A 14,598-nucleotide genomic window follows, 5' to 3' on the forward strand; every position below is an offset into this window, starting at 1 on the left:
TAAATTTCAAGTTTCAAGAACGACACTGTTATTTTTGTAAGCGTAATTTCTACTGCTAATAAAAGAAACTTATTCAAAAATGTATTCCTGTCCACCGATGCCACCCGTGTCTTGTCCTCCACCGTGTCCACCGCCTAAACCAAAAGACGATGCTTGCTCGAAGTATTACCGAGAAATTGGAACAGCCATGATTGGCAATCATTTAATCATTCGTATGGAGAGGGACAAAGGTAAATCCAAGAAGGGCTCTAAATGGGATCCGCCATGCGACTGCGAGGTTGTGGAAATACAGAGGCCCACGAGTAAACAGGGACCTAAAATACTGAAGGGAGCTGATAACAATCAAATTCTATTCCGTGTGCAATCGAAGTCACATGTATTGGGGAAGAAGGACAGCGATAATTTGCCTCAAGCAATTTCTTATGAGGTACCGTGTTAACTTATCCTCATTTTTTCTTTTAATTTAATTATTTACGAAAGAATAATAAAGAATTCGGGGACACAACTTAAAAAATGCATAGGACATTGTTTTTAAATTTTTAAGCTTATCGGTGATATTTTTGATCTTTCTTTCATAATTCAGTTAAGAGTAATTGCATGTTGTTGTATTACTAGATAATCACATAAAGCATATTTATTATGTAAATATTCTATAGAGAACCTTTTTCGTATAATATAAAGTTATCACATGTAATATTTATTACTTAGGTTGCCCGGTGCAAAGGAGGTCCAAATACAAACGATCAATGCAGAACATTCACTATTTATCCTATCCTAAACGGTTCAGGAACGCAAGAAGTACATACAGATCGTGTGACCGAGGGGGATGAAAACGTATTCATGTTGAAAGTGAAGAAGAAGCCTCAATCCACTGAAGAACCGAAAGGAAACATTGAATTAGAACTGAGAACACCGAAACCGCCTCCTCTACCTCCAGTTCTGCCACCTGCAGAAGTGACGCAAAAAAGTCCATCCTACGAGATGAAAAGCCCCTGCAGAAAGGAGAAGAAACCTTGCAATGAGGAGGAAAAGCCCCCAGAAGACACTATGAAAAAGGAAACAGCACAGAAGAAGAAGAAAAAGAAGCACAAATAACTTGTTATTCACGTACATATTTAAAATGATTTTTGAAAAATTTTATCAAACTATATACTATGATTAAGTCAAAATAAATTTGAAATGCCATATTTATAGGAGATTTTGTACTTCTCCAGGGTAGTTATGTCTTTCGATATTTATGAATGGTGGAATACTTTTCCTTTTCGATTTTTAAGGCCTCTTGCTCTCTATCCTTCCCAGAATATGCGGAGTTCTTCGCAAGATTTTTGAATGAACTCCTATCGATGAGGTCCTCAATGAAGTTCGCAAAGAGCGAACGGGCTAGTAAACGCGCGTAAAACTGCACAAGTCAGCGTGCTGTGTGCTCATTCATTCCGTTGATCTGCCGTAGAAAATCACTTCGCCACGGCCAGATGAGCCTGTCTTCGGGTTCTCCTTTCCTTTCAGTAGCCATCGAACAGCCTGCCTGGCCCTCAATGAGCCACTGGGTGAACGACGAGACGATTGATGACACGATGCCTCTCCCGAGACCACATTGTCGCTTCTCAAAGCCTCCTCGTAATTGCTCCTAACTCTTTCTTCCTTCTAAGACGTCGTTTTGTAATGATTGCGATGAATAACTGCGTCTGGTGGTCGTCATTGAGAAATTTTGAATGAATTCTCCATCTTTGGGGAATTTTCGTTGCTACTTGTTGCGTTTTGAAATACTGAACAAGTGGAGTACACTGTCTTGTTTGAGATACTAGGCTATGTCTATCTTTTTTTCTTCTTCACATTTCAGATACAGAAATGCGAATTTACTTTATTTTTGTTATTTATTAGATAAGTATTTACTTTTATATTTATTTTTATTATTTACTTTATTTTATTATCTTGCGAACTACCGATTTTGGAAACATTCTTGAAAATGTCTCTACTACTTCTGGTGATAAAAAGTATAGGTACAATGAAAATCCTAATAATAAGCTATTATTGCATTTTAGAGTAATATAATATGAATTTTATTGCGTTCTCAGGATTCTATTTTTTATTTAGAGCAACATATGGTTCCTGAAATTCAACTGTATAAAATAAACCTATTCTTCGAATTCTACCTACGTGTATTAACTAACTTATCTCACCTAGCTATATAGTACTATAATATCAAATTGTTTGTCAACTACAGAAAAAATACATTTCAGCCCTCGATGACCAACAAGTGACTCCATTTCCTTTGTACCCTAACCACAACTCAAAAGGTGATTCGAGGACTCTCGAATAGAGAAGGATCCATTCACTATTGATAGGTGGGGATGTCAAAATTATTAAAAAAAAAGGAGAGTAGAAAAATGGGAGGACGTAGAGTGGAAGAATAGGAAGCGTGGAGGGTTCATAATCGCGATGGTCGTGGGAGTTCATAAAGGTGTCGTTCAAGCTGTGTGGCTTGGTCTTGTTGGACAAAGATGCTAGCCAATAAATTAGGAGACCACAGGAATAGACATGCTCCCAATGTACGAAAAATAGCGTGACACGTATGATCGCGGCGGTAGGTGGAAAACCCGCCGCTTTTTCCGTGGTGGAGAGCCGATCATAAAGAAAAGTCTGCGGTCAATAGTTGAATGGGGACGACAAGTGACCACAATATTATACGTGGGACGAATCTCTTTTTGAACAAGAAAAGGACCTTACGCGTTGGAAGATGTACTCTAAGGAATGAAAGAGCACGGTGATAATTCATGGAGGCTCCTCGAAAACGATCTACTAAGCTATCAAAAATTTTCGCACGGTCCCATTTCAGAATAGATGTCAAAACTTTACAAGATACTTTTACTTTTTTAAACTTTGGATAGAGATTGTAAGGGATAAATCATAATTTAATGTTCGATAGCTTAGTTTCAATAACACAATAGTGTAATTTTGTTACACGTGAAAGTGATTTATTAGATACATACGTACACCAACGTGTATAAATATTTGGACACTTTCACATTACTGCAATATGTAAAATACAGCGAGTAAAATTTTATGATATAATTTTGACTACAAATCTCATCTTAGACGATTATAAGGTTTATAAATAATGATGAGAATAACATTTGATAGCAATTAGTCTAAATAAAAAAGTGTAAGTTTTGTATGAATTTCCAATAACGCGAATAATACTTATAACGCGAAAAATTCTTATGTACGGTAGTGTACCTACGAAATTTTTTCCGATATCTTCACTTACGATTATCGTCTTTTCGATTGTATCTACATGCGACATTTCGATTACATTTTTTAAATCTAAAATTGTTAAATATTTTAATATTCATTGCAATTTCATATCTTTAAATATTCCTATACACAAATTAAAAAAATTTAGAACGTTCCAATTTGTATAGCAACCTTTACTTTAGGCAACTTTTGATTGGACAACCGAGTTGATCAAAATTTTCGTTTCAACTTCATTGAAACTGTGTTTATATAAAAAACTTTGATTAACTTCATACTGATCAATTCGATTGCCCAATCAAAAGTTGCCTATTGTAAATATAGCTTTAGTATCTACTTCAATAATTTAATTTGTAAATATTTCAAGACCTAATAAATATTTTAAATATTGAGATAATCAAATTTTCAAAATTTATTTGTTTTAATTTCCGAATTAAAATTCTTAGAACATATCTTTCTCTAGATCAAATTTGAGTCCATAAACCCGAGAAATGTAACTGGATACTTGTATAATCATGTTTTATTATTTGCACTAATTTTTTAGTTTCTCCTTCTATAGATAATACAAGATATGACAGCAAACAAAAGGCGAATAATTTTAGCAGCATATGTGTTTGGTAGATAATTCAGAATCAAATAGGCCGTATATCCTATTGGTCTTTTTCCATTTGTACTATCTGTATATTCAGTGTTGCACAAGGTCCTAGTTATTGCTGAGCAGCAGTTTGTTTCTACATTATCGTTATCATTAAACGTAATTTCTGTTCACTCATTACTCTGAGTACCTTATTTAGAATATACTTGTAAGTAAAACACCAACAAATATGTGAAAACTGAACTATTACTTCGTCCCAGTCATATATATTTAGAATCTTTTTTATTTGAAATAAATTAATAGTGACTAAACAAATTTAATTTAATTTAAAACAACTTAACAAATATGCTGATAAAGTTATTCGGTCTTTTACTGAAACACACTGTATAACAGAACATACAAATCTTAATTTTTCGAAAACTTAAAATATTACATAAAGCATATAATACAGATAATAATTGTCAAGATTGCAATATACTAAACAACCTACCTAGTGTAAAATGTAACCATCATCATATCGCACATGTATTACAAAGTGACCCAACTCAAAAAAGTATGTTCTTAAGGAGAAACAAAAAACTATTTCTCAATTTGGGAGAAAATTATTTATTAAATACATAATACTGACATAAAGAATACTTTTACTAAATAAAAGTTATTTTGCTTGAGTTATTAATCTAAAAAATAGTTATGTGTTACTTGCATTAAATGATTTTCTTGTTATTATTTAAATACTTTGTAATTTTCATGTTTTCATTCATTCGTTGAATAAATTCTATAATTCTGATCTTTAATTAGTAAACTTTCTATAATGAATCTAAACCTACCACGCGCGATCAAATGACCGTTTTTGAAATTTCTGTAATTTGTAAAAAATTCGCTGAAACGCATAAAATGTACATAAAACATTTCTAAATAAAAGAAAATATTTTGTTCATTATCTAAATATTTTATTCACTCGCTAAAATCTCATTCTATATTAAAATATATGTTTTTTTTAAGCAATCATTTCACCGCTCATGGTAGGAATAGATATACATAAAGTGTCGGTAGGTTTAGCGTTAAAAATCATGTTTTTTGAGTTGGATCACTCTTGAAATAAATGTGCGATATAACCAGTCATCCAGGAAAAGTATCCCCACAAATTGTCCCCCAATACACTTTGCTGCGACAGGAAGTAGAGCTATTTGTCCCAGATATGCAACTTCCACTGATTCGAATTGTATGCATAACGTGCAGGTAATGGAGCCGTGAGAGAGGGGGACGCGAACAGATTACTGGTAGTTGTCGACAGGGGAAGCAAGCGGATCGTTCAACCCCGCAGAGACATAGACCTTGCCTCTCCAGGGGTCCCTCTGCCAGCTCTTTAGAGAAAAGGTACAAAGCTGATGCGCAACCGCAATATATAAAAACGGAATCTCGATAGCCCTGGGCCTAGCGCATCTGTGTGACGCATCGTAATGATGATATTACGTTTCCCTGGACGTGTCGCCGAGTTTCGGTTGCTGTTGCGGCTGTTTCACAATGAAACACCGGTCTGGGACCACCCTCGGCGATTTCGTGCGTTCTCACCACCTGCCGCGCGATGTGAGCGTCTATTTAGAATATTTATTCTATTTCGGTATTGTCAACGATTAATATTATTAACGATGTGATAGGGCCGCGGACGTGCGAATTTCTGGTGCACCGAAGCGAGTCTCTGAATGGCGCCTTGAGTGGAATAGGATAAACGGGAGTGAAAGAAGAGTAGCTTTAGGGGTTTAGACATTGCTATTGTATACAGGCTAAATGAATGAAAATGTAGAACTACTATTTATTGTCAGTTTACTATCCTTTGTTTGGAGGAATTTTGATTGATAAACAGAAATTTTATCTATAAAATAGTAAATGTACCATCATAAAAATAAGTTTGTTTTTCCATATAGGAATTGTTATGTATTTTTATTTTTGAGATATTGATTTCATGTTTCAAGTTTTGAATCTAATCTACTCATGCCAAGAATATAAATTTTGCAGGTATTTCATCTGCTTCGTCTGTCTCTTATATTCCCAACTTAATTTGTCCCTTAGTATCAAATTGACACTATGGTAAAAATTAGTAGATATAATAAAAGTGCGAATAATTAAATGATTAACCTTCTTCATTAAGAATAAAAAAATTAATATTTTAAATATATTTTTCGCATTATTCACAGATAATAAACTGATATACAGAATACACTGCATTTCTGCACTTATTACATATTCGAGAGTAACTTGGATGAAGTTGACACCAGGGATAAATGAGATTTAATTACAGGTACATATAGTTAAAATATTATAATAGATATCGCTAAAGAAGAGCTATCTAAATAAAAGACTTATGAAATATCTTATTCTAATAATGTGAATCAAATATCACAGTAACTGCCTTGAAAAGTCGTATGCAGTTCCTAAGCTGCAAGTCGACCACCATTGGATTACAATATCGTTACAATTTTCCAAGTCCACAAAAAATATCCTGGCTATTCTATTCTTAAGTGTTTGTACTAAATATATTTACTGTCTTGAACATCACAAGGTATTAATAATAAATCTACTACTTATTTTTTTAATTACAAACTACAAACTGAGCTTTATGAGATCAATCTTTGAAAGTATTCACCTTGAGCATCGCTCGTCACATATTTTCCAATTGAAATCGTCAGGAAATGCAACTTCAACGTGTATTTTGTTCGACTGGCTTGTTTGTAAATTGACGGGTCCGACTGAAATCGTTATCATTCGGAAGATCCACGACGTTAGGTATCCCTATTATCATGCTGGAGCCACTTATAGTACTGACGGTATTGAATTGCTTCTTCATGTTCAGCTCAACGGTGACAACCTGCGCATTATGGTAATTCTACGTGATGTTTCTGCTCAGTCGAGCTTCCTACTTAACCACTGATGTTCGACAGGTGGCAATATCGAAGTCATCGGTGTTGTTTCAAGAGAGATTCCACGTCACAAGCCGTGAGGCATGGCCTATCGAAACTGAGAAGCAACTACTCGCCCAAAAATCCGAAGAAGCTTGAAAATCCAAAGCTGGATAACCCGAGTGGAATCGATCGCAGCAAATCAAATTCTACGGTGAATCGCAACAGTAAGAACAGGAGGAGCTCGAAGCAGAAGAAAAGCACAAACGTGAAGTACTTGGATCAAGACAAACTGCTCATCGATAGGCGAGCCTCATCCACGTAATGGGATTAATTTTGTCTAAACAATTTTAAATGAATATGCTCTGTTTTCCTTTAAAAAATGTCCACTTATATTATTACATTAACGTGTTTTGCATAAGAAATCGACGTGGTATTAAAAATAGGATAGAAGAAAATTAATTCACTTTGTTTCAGAGAGACAATGGCCCAGCGGGACTTCGAGGATAGGACGAGAATGTCAGAAGCGTCACAGACGGGTTATGAGCCGAAATCTGCAGTGGTAATGGAGTACTCAACCGTACAAAAAATTGTGCAGATTCTCGATAACGATACAGACATGACTGCAACAAAACTGGCCATTAAGGATCTTAACGCAAAGGAGTACGTGGAAGATAAAAAAGCTGACTCTGGTACTGAAGCAAAATTTGAGGGTCCGACTCTGACCGTGTACACGCCAGTGTCTCAAACATAATTTAAATATTATGCAAAATAAACAAACAAAATTTCTAATACAGTGGAACAGAATTTATTGTTCACAAAGATTGTCTTATACCCACCATTTTAATGTTGTTTAAATTCTTTTAATGCTTTGTAAAGTGGATATTAAAAATATTTTCTTTACATTAATTGTTTAGAAAAGAAAATTAAGCTTACAAAAATTTCTCCATGGATATTGATTTTTACAATGATCCATTATAATAATTATTTTTTTTATTTCGTACATTGTCATATTATTTCTCTAATGATGGTTTCTGCATCGATATTCGTCGACACTTGCAATTTTGTTGCAATCTTTCGTCCAGGTTATTGGATGCACCAGTCATCGAAACGTTGGTAGAGCTTAAACGACACTGAACAATGCGTGAGATTTTTCTTTTCTTTTCCGAATTCTTTAATCCACAGCATTCACTAGAATCAACTACTTTGGGACAGCCAAAGAACTTAGGAAAGCTAAAAAATATTGTACTATTGTGAATTCACGATCGAGGTTAATCCACTGTTATAATATTTACCAACTTGAGAACAGAATGCACCAAATGCATGTTATGCAAGCACTGTTGCATATTGTCAGACAATCTAACATTTCGCAAACTGTTCGAATACTTTCATTTCATTTCATGTTTCGACAACTGTTCTGGCGATTCTAAGGATTTGAAAGCCAACGAAATTTCCGGTGTTGCATTCTGTCGGCAATATGTTGCAAACTTCTGTCGATAAGGGTGTACATGTCTTGTATCTATTAGAGAACAATTCAGGATGGTATTTATGCTACGTTTACTTTACATTAGACAACTTCTGGTTGGACGAGTTGTTCAACCTAAAGTTGATCAAAATTGTTCGTGTAAATCCAATTTCAACCAAGTTGAAACGAAAATTTTGATTTACTTTAGGTTGAACAAGTAGGTTGTCCGTCCACAAGTTGCCTAATATGATTAAACGTAGCTTTAAAAAGATAAGAAACATATAACTGTTGAATTTCTCGTTATCATTGAGTATCCTCAATATTTCTACATCCTCCTAATTAATATATATGACTGCTTATTTCACTCGACTTTGTCTACATTTTTCTGTTATTTGTTATATCTTTGAGTTAAACTTTGCTGAAAAATAAATTTTGCAAAAAACTGTAGATTATATTCTGCATTTTTCATAAATTGCACTTAATTTGATTACTCCAATTGAACCAAATACAAAATTCTTATGCTTCAACGTCAACAACTCTGTAGACTTGCAATGGTTTCACAGAAAATGTTCCCACGCGACACTTCGATTTCTTCCTCCACTGTCGATAAACCGAAATTAAAATCTAGTCACGTAGCGATGCTAATGGTTGTTATTACGAAAACAGTAGGTGCAACAATGCATGTACTACACATAAAGAGAAAATCTCAAATGTTTAGAGATTCGTTTTCATGAGATTTACAGTTCTTTAACGTGCTTTTCGTTTACGATGGTGGGGAATGCGGTATGTCTTTGGCCAGAAAAGAGGAATGGATCTGCTCCGAACAGATAAAAGCGACGATCGCGCGACCAGTTTCAAATAGCGCTCCATGCGTTGCGCACACATTTTTACGCAGGTTTTGGGATTTGTTTCTTGAGGTCTTCTGGAGTTCCTCTCTGCAGCAGTGTTCGGTGAGTAAGAAATATAACAAGGTGTTATCTATTATATAGATATTTTCGTGACAATAATTTTGTTCTGTTTTTTGATGTTAGATACCCAACTAAAATGAAGATCAAGTGTATTTAAAGTTTACATAGAATATGTAGTTTTAATCTTCTCGTTTCAAAATTTTTCCATAACTTTGCAATGTTACCATTGAACCCTAATTTAAATTTAGAGGAACTTAGAACTCTTAAACAGAAGCAAAAATGTGGTATGATTTTTGATTTTACAATCTTTATCGTACGTGCAAGAAGACATCAAAGTTCACTTATTCTTACGTATGTACTGATTATCAAATAATTCTTCTTTTTTCTTTTCTCTGTATATCTGGTGTACTTTCTCCTCTTGCACAATTATCTATTCGATTTTTGAGTCTCTAATCAATTTTACTTATAATGTCGCGCATAATGAAAAATAATGAAACATAATGGGTTACATATTCAACTCTTTCTTACTATTCGTAATTCTTAACATTATTTAATACCTTAAAATCTTAAAATTCTGAACATTAACTCTTAATTTCGAACACTCAATTTAAAATACGAAAACTTTGATTCAAATCTTTTGATCTTAAATATTTATCAAAATAATATAATGTTAATTGGAATTTAGAAACGAGATATGACATATATTTTCAAGTTTCTTTACAAAATCTTTAATATTGATATAAGATCAATAATAAAAATATATCACGTGGAGTCTACTAAAGTTCATGTCAATAGTTAATTCTTAACACTTGTCCTTCATATTTAAAAAATTTTTCAAATCTATGAAATATTCCACGATTTCCAATATTTGCAGTACTACCTCAAACAACATAAAACACCTTCAGTTCATCACATTATACTCATCGCACAATCATGCTAATTGAAACTTAGGGTTCAAGGTGAACATTACGAGAAAAGGATCTGAGAAAGAAAAAAGTGAATTACTGTACTTTATCTTCGTCTATTTCATATTATCAACAAAGTAATTAAGAGCTTGTTAAACAGACTGTATTGACAAATTACGGCACCTCAGCTACATAAACACTTAGCACTCAGAAGACTATTTCGAAGAAATCCTGTTTCACGAAAAATATTGTACCCAAGTCGGCATCGAGTCGCACTCGAATTACATCATAAGTAGAAAATTTAAAAAGGCATGATTTCAGAGTTTCAATCTCGCCAAACAAATTCATTGCAAAGAAACGCATAACGACTGTCAATATTGAGCCATCTGTTTCGTGTTCAAAGATTATCCAGTTGAAACTGATAGGGTTCCAAGAAGTTAGGACGGTGTCGTTCCTACAAGAGATGCACGTCAGTGTTGCAACTTTCGCAACTTGTGTCACAAGTGCCAAGGTGCGTTAAAGTGAGATCGGAGAATAAATTTGCTTTTACAGTTTACGATGACGCTGTTACCGCCGACTGTCGAGCAACAGAGATGTATCGAGGAGGAGGTGCCATCCGATCCGGAAATGAGGAAACGCGATATAGCAGCAATACGCGAGTGGCTGCGGAAACAACCTCATTTACCTAATCATATGGGTTCGATTTCTCATACTATAAAACTGTAGGGGAGAGATGGCATAAATGGGATACTGTAATTATCTCAAAATTGGTAAATTTTCCTACAGTGAAATTATATTCGTTTTGGAGTTATATTGCAACATATTCAACGATACCTAATTTCTTTGAAGTTTTTAACATTTCCTAAGTAACGGCGACAGAACATTTTTCGTATTTCGAACTAAAATCTTGTGAAGTACCTATTGTTATCTTTGATTCGTTTTTAATTATCATATTTGATTAGATTTTTTTTTAAGAATAATATAAGTAATTAAACAAGTTAAATTTCAAAACGTAATTGTTTTTTATTTCTGCTGTTATTGTTTTCTATTAAAATGATTAACTTTTGTTTCTGAATCTTACAATTATTTTCTATTTTTCAAATATATAAATTTAATATAAAACTTCTAATCAGCACGGTACAATTGTGACATTTATGTTATCTAAGAAAAAATCAATAATATTATAATTGTAATACCTTAAAAACAATAATTATAAAATTAATGCTAATATTATCTTGTTGTTATACTATCCCATTTAATACAATCAATTTATGTATAGAACAAACTACTCGTTTTTAAAGAATAAAAAATAAAGTCAGTAAATGTAGAAAAGAATTTAGAAATTTGCTGGTATTATGCATTATTATAACTGATCTTTTTAATGGGATAAATAAGAGTTAGAATGATCATTTATATTTCTTGTTATTCTGTCTTATACAAAAGTGTCCCATTTATACCACTTCTTCTCTATCTATTAAAAGTTCAGTGTTCAATGTAGAAGCTTATAATTATAGTTTCTCGAGAGTACGAAGTGCGTTTACACATTAACGTTTACAGATGATGCAAGACTCGAGAGATTCCTGTTTGGCTGCAAGAACAGCCTGGAGAGATGTAAATTAATTTTGGAGCGATACTTCAGCGTGCGTACAGCCTTGCCTGAATTTTTCGCCATGCGCGATCCACTTTTGGAGGATATACAAGAATGTTGTGAAGCTATGTAAATGATTTACTTATTTATTTATTTATACGATAGTTCTTTGGTAAGAAAAATAGGATTAACAATGAACAAGTTAAAACGTAAAGTTACAGAAAGAAACATGATAAAAGCAAAAAGTGCGTAGAAAACAAATACATAAAAAAAAAATGAAAATATAGCAGCTAGAAGCATAAGGACAGATAATATCAAGTTAATATTCGATTTTTTCTGATTTATCAACAGTCACTACTTCATACTGCCCTCATTGACAGAGGAAGGTCATCGTGTAACAGTTTTACGACTGAGGAGCACATCGATAGAGAAGTTCTCCATTCAGACGATTTCCAAAAGAATCCTCATGGTCATGGACACACGTTTGATGGAGGAACGTTGCCTTTCGAATATTATGGTTATCGATCTCGAGGTACCCATTTCTACAATATTATAGTTTCCTTTTCGTTAAGGATTTATAACTTCTAAAAGAAGTTATAACTTCTTCTATAACTTAATCGAACCTTTAATTACTGACTGATTAATTAAATACGAAGTCTGCTATATTCCAATAAAAACATATTCCTATTACATATTTATAAGATTAATACAACATTATTTTATAGACGTCAGATGTAACATGTGTAAATATAGTAAAGTTTGTATTAAAAACTTTTTTATGGTTATGCCTCGTTCAAATTAATTATGTGTTACTTGGAGACAAGCCTCTTAAATTCAATTAATTTTACTTAAAGCAATAAATACTCAAAAGATTGCGAGGAATTCTGTATACGCAACAACGTAAAGAGAACAATTTATGATGGGAGCAGAAATAAAAAATGTATCACGCAGAATCTACATACACTTGCGCTCAAAAGTATTAGGACACTAGGTCACAACAAATGTCTGAAAGAATATTAATGAATTTTATTAAAGATTAAGTATTTTGTTTTGTATCACCGTGGAGTATACACATACATATTTGACAAAAAGATATACTCATGAAATGTGTCTAACTAGGAGACTTATTCTACTGATCGCGTGCATTATGTCAGACATAGGGAAATCAGTAGGACAAGTCGGTAGAGTATGTCAAGTCAAATACATTTCATTTTAGACCTTTTTTCGACAATTAACACGTCGAAAACGAAGCGTGGAATGTAATTTTATTGTTCATGATTTTTGTCTTACTTTGTCCTTTAGAATCACCCAATCAAATTTTTAACACCTGTTGATAAAAACACCCGGTGTATTTTGTTTTAAATTTTATCATATGTATATATTCGAAATTTGTAAAAAGAAGAGATTTCGTATCGATCTTTCATATAGCAAAATTCATTGGAAATAGTTGTCCTAACACTTTTAAGTGAGGGTGTATATGCAAGACTTCGCATCAGTAATTAAGGGTTAAAGCTATATTTGAGTAAGTAATATTATGATGGTTTTAAAAGCTTTTTTGAATGATGATCAGGGATTCACTGCCAATCATTTCACAAAATGCAGTCCGACCCAAAGTATTATTAGGAAATCGATGTTGGCGATGCAGGACAGCATGCCACTGCGTCTTCACAGAGTGCATTTCCTCCATGCGCCTGCATTCATAGAGAGCATTCTTAATATATTTTACCCCCTTCTTAAGGTCAAGCTTGTTCAGAAGGTGGGTAAATTCGATGATTATAATTAAATTTACCTCCAATAATTTCAATTTTGGTTTCCTGATTTTTAAGTTTCGTATTCACACTGGCGGTGGAGAAGAACTACATTCCTTCATGAATAAGGATATACTACCAAAAGAATGGGGAGGCAAAGCTGGCACTTTCGACGAATTGAATGGTTTGTTGAACTAAGAATTTTAATTCTCTCTCTTGATAATATCTTCTCCTCAATATAAAATATTATAATTATGTAGACAATTATCTGAAGCTCTTGATTAATTTTGGATCATCTATGACGATATTACTACATATTCTACTACAAAATAATTTTGTAGTCATTAATGAACATTGCTTTTAGATGCATGGAAGAAGAAGATTGAGAAAAACAGGGATTGGTTCCTACGAGAAGAGAAAATCAGTCGAACAAACGAAAGCGCTCGATTACCTGAATGTAAATCAAAGCTTCTAACGGAACTGGATGGGCTGCAAGGTTCTTTCAGAAGATTGGAGATCGATTAGTAGAGATTAGATATTTTGATCCATAAGATAGTTCTCTCCACGACGAAATTCCCATTGTAACTGAGAATGCCCAAAATTTGAATCAGTAATTTCATTTGCATCAAACTGTCTTAATTTAAGTAATACGTTTTATGCACATAAGGTACCATAAGTCTGGGCTATAAAAAGAAAGGCAAGAAATCTGATTACAATTGTCAACGTTTGTCAAAAGATAGCGCCACATGATACTTCTTCATTTATGAATGCATCTCACTGAATAATCTCGTTGAATAGGAACTATAATTGACAAATTTATTAATTTAGTAACTGTATTATTGTAACAGAGGCATCACAGCTATTTTGTACTGACTTCTTTGCAGACAGTATCTTGAACTCGGGTTGTGTGCTTATATACGTTAATAATAAAGCCTTTTGTACATCAATTATATTTGTTCAAGAAACCTGTCGTACTAAAGAAGTCTGAAGTACAATAAGTAGACTTTAATTTTTTACGTTTGTATTTGTATTATAAAAATAAGCAGCACAGTATAAAAATCTAAAATTCTGATTGAAATCAAGACTGTGCAAAATTCTAAATATATAGTTCATGTAAAATCAAAGAGGCATATGTGGTTAACATTACTGTAAAAATATGGAGAAGAAGTCCAAACGTATCTACGTATGACGTATAATCAAGTAGGAACATGTGGCACACCAAGGAGTCTAACACGATTAA

General features: G+C 33.4%; 3 protein-coding genes across 3 annotated transcripts; all 3 read left to right on the forward strand.

The window, feature by feature from the left end:
- Positions 1-79: 79 nt before the first annotated feature.
- LOC143183299 (uncharacterized) lies at positions 80-1,095 on the forward strand. The gene is made up of 2 exons (XM_076384823.1): positions 80-427; positions 709-1,095. The coding sequence occupies exons 1-2, from the start codon at positions 80-82 to the stop codon at positions 1,093-1,095; spliced, it is 735 nt and encodes a 244-aa protein (XP_076240938.1).
- Positions 1,096-6,406: 5,311 nt separating this feature from the next.
- Positions 6,407-7,571, forward strand: LOC143183647 (uncharacterized). The gene is made up of 3 exons (XM_076385297.1): positions 6,407-6,725; positions 6,787-7,065; positions 7,222-7,571. Exons 1-3 carry the CDS (start codon positions 6,646-6,648, stop codon positions 7,496-7,498), a joined length of 636 nt encoding a protein of 211 aa, XP_076241412.1. The 5' UTR covers positions 6,407-6,645; the 3' UTR covers positions 7,499-7,571.
- A 3,009-nt stretch (positions 7,572-10,580) lies between these two features.
- LOC143183757 (alpha-tocopherol transfer protein-like) lies at positions 10,581-13,883 on the forward strand. Its single transcript, XM_076385458.1, has 6 exons — positions 10,581-10,719; positions 11,580-11,739; positions 11,962-12,142; positions 13,181-13,366; positions 13,437-13,542; positions 13,723-13,883. Exons 1-6 carry the CDS (start codon positions 10,581-10,583, stop codon positions 13,881-13,883), a joined length of 933 nt encoding a protein of 310 aa, XP_076241573.1.
- The last annotated feature ends 715 nt before the right edge of the window (positions 13,884-14,598 follow it).

This window comes from Calliopsis andreniformis, chromosome 9 (genome assembly GCF_051401765.1).
Source record: "Calliopsis andreniformis isolate RMS-2024a chromosome 9, iyCalAndr_principal, whole genome shotgun sequence".
Lineage (NCBI taxonomy): Eukaryota > Metazoa > Arthropoda > Insecta > Hymenoptera > Andrenidae > Calliopsis > Calliopsis andreniformis.

Excerpts from the sequence above, each read along its gene's own strand:
- LOC143183299 (XM_076384823.1), top strand. The coding sequence starts at position 80 with ATGTATTCCTGTCCACCGATGCCACCCGTGTCTTGTCCTCCACCGTGT. Across the intron at positions 428-708 it reads CTCAAGCAATTTCTTATGAG|GTTGCCCGGTGCAAAGGAGG; the intron begins GTACCGTGTTAA and ends TTTATTACTTAG.
- LOC143183647 (XM_076385297.1), top strand. The coding sequence starts at position 6,646 with ATGCTGGAGCCACTTATAGTACTGACGGTATTGAATTGCTTCTTCATG. Across the intron at positions 6,726-6,786 it reads GTGACAACCTGCGCATTATG|GTGGCAATATCGAAGTCATC; the intron begins GTAATTCTACGT and ends GATGTTCGACAG. Across the intron at positions 7,066-7,221 it reads GATAGGCGAGCCTCATCCAC|AGAGACAATGGCCCAGCGGG; the intron begins GTAATGGGATTA and ends ACTTTGTTTCAG.
- LOC143183757 (XM_076385458.1), top strand. The coding sequence starts at position 10,581 with ATGACGCTGTTACCGCCGACTGTCGAGCAACAGAGATGTATCGAGGAG. Across the intron at positions 12,143-13,180 it reads TTATGGTTATCGATCTCGAG|GGATTCACTGCCAATCATTT; the intron begins GTACCCATTTCT and ends AATGATGATCAG. Across the intron at positions 13,543-13,722 it reads CACTTTCGACGAATTGAATG|ATGCATGGAAGAAGAAGATT; the intron begins GTTTGTTGAACT and ends CATTGCTTTTAG.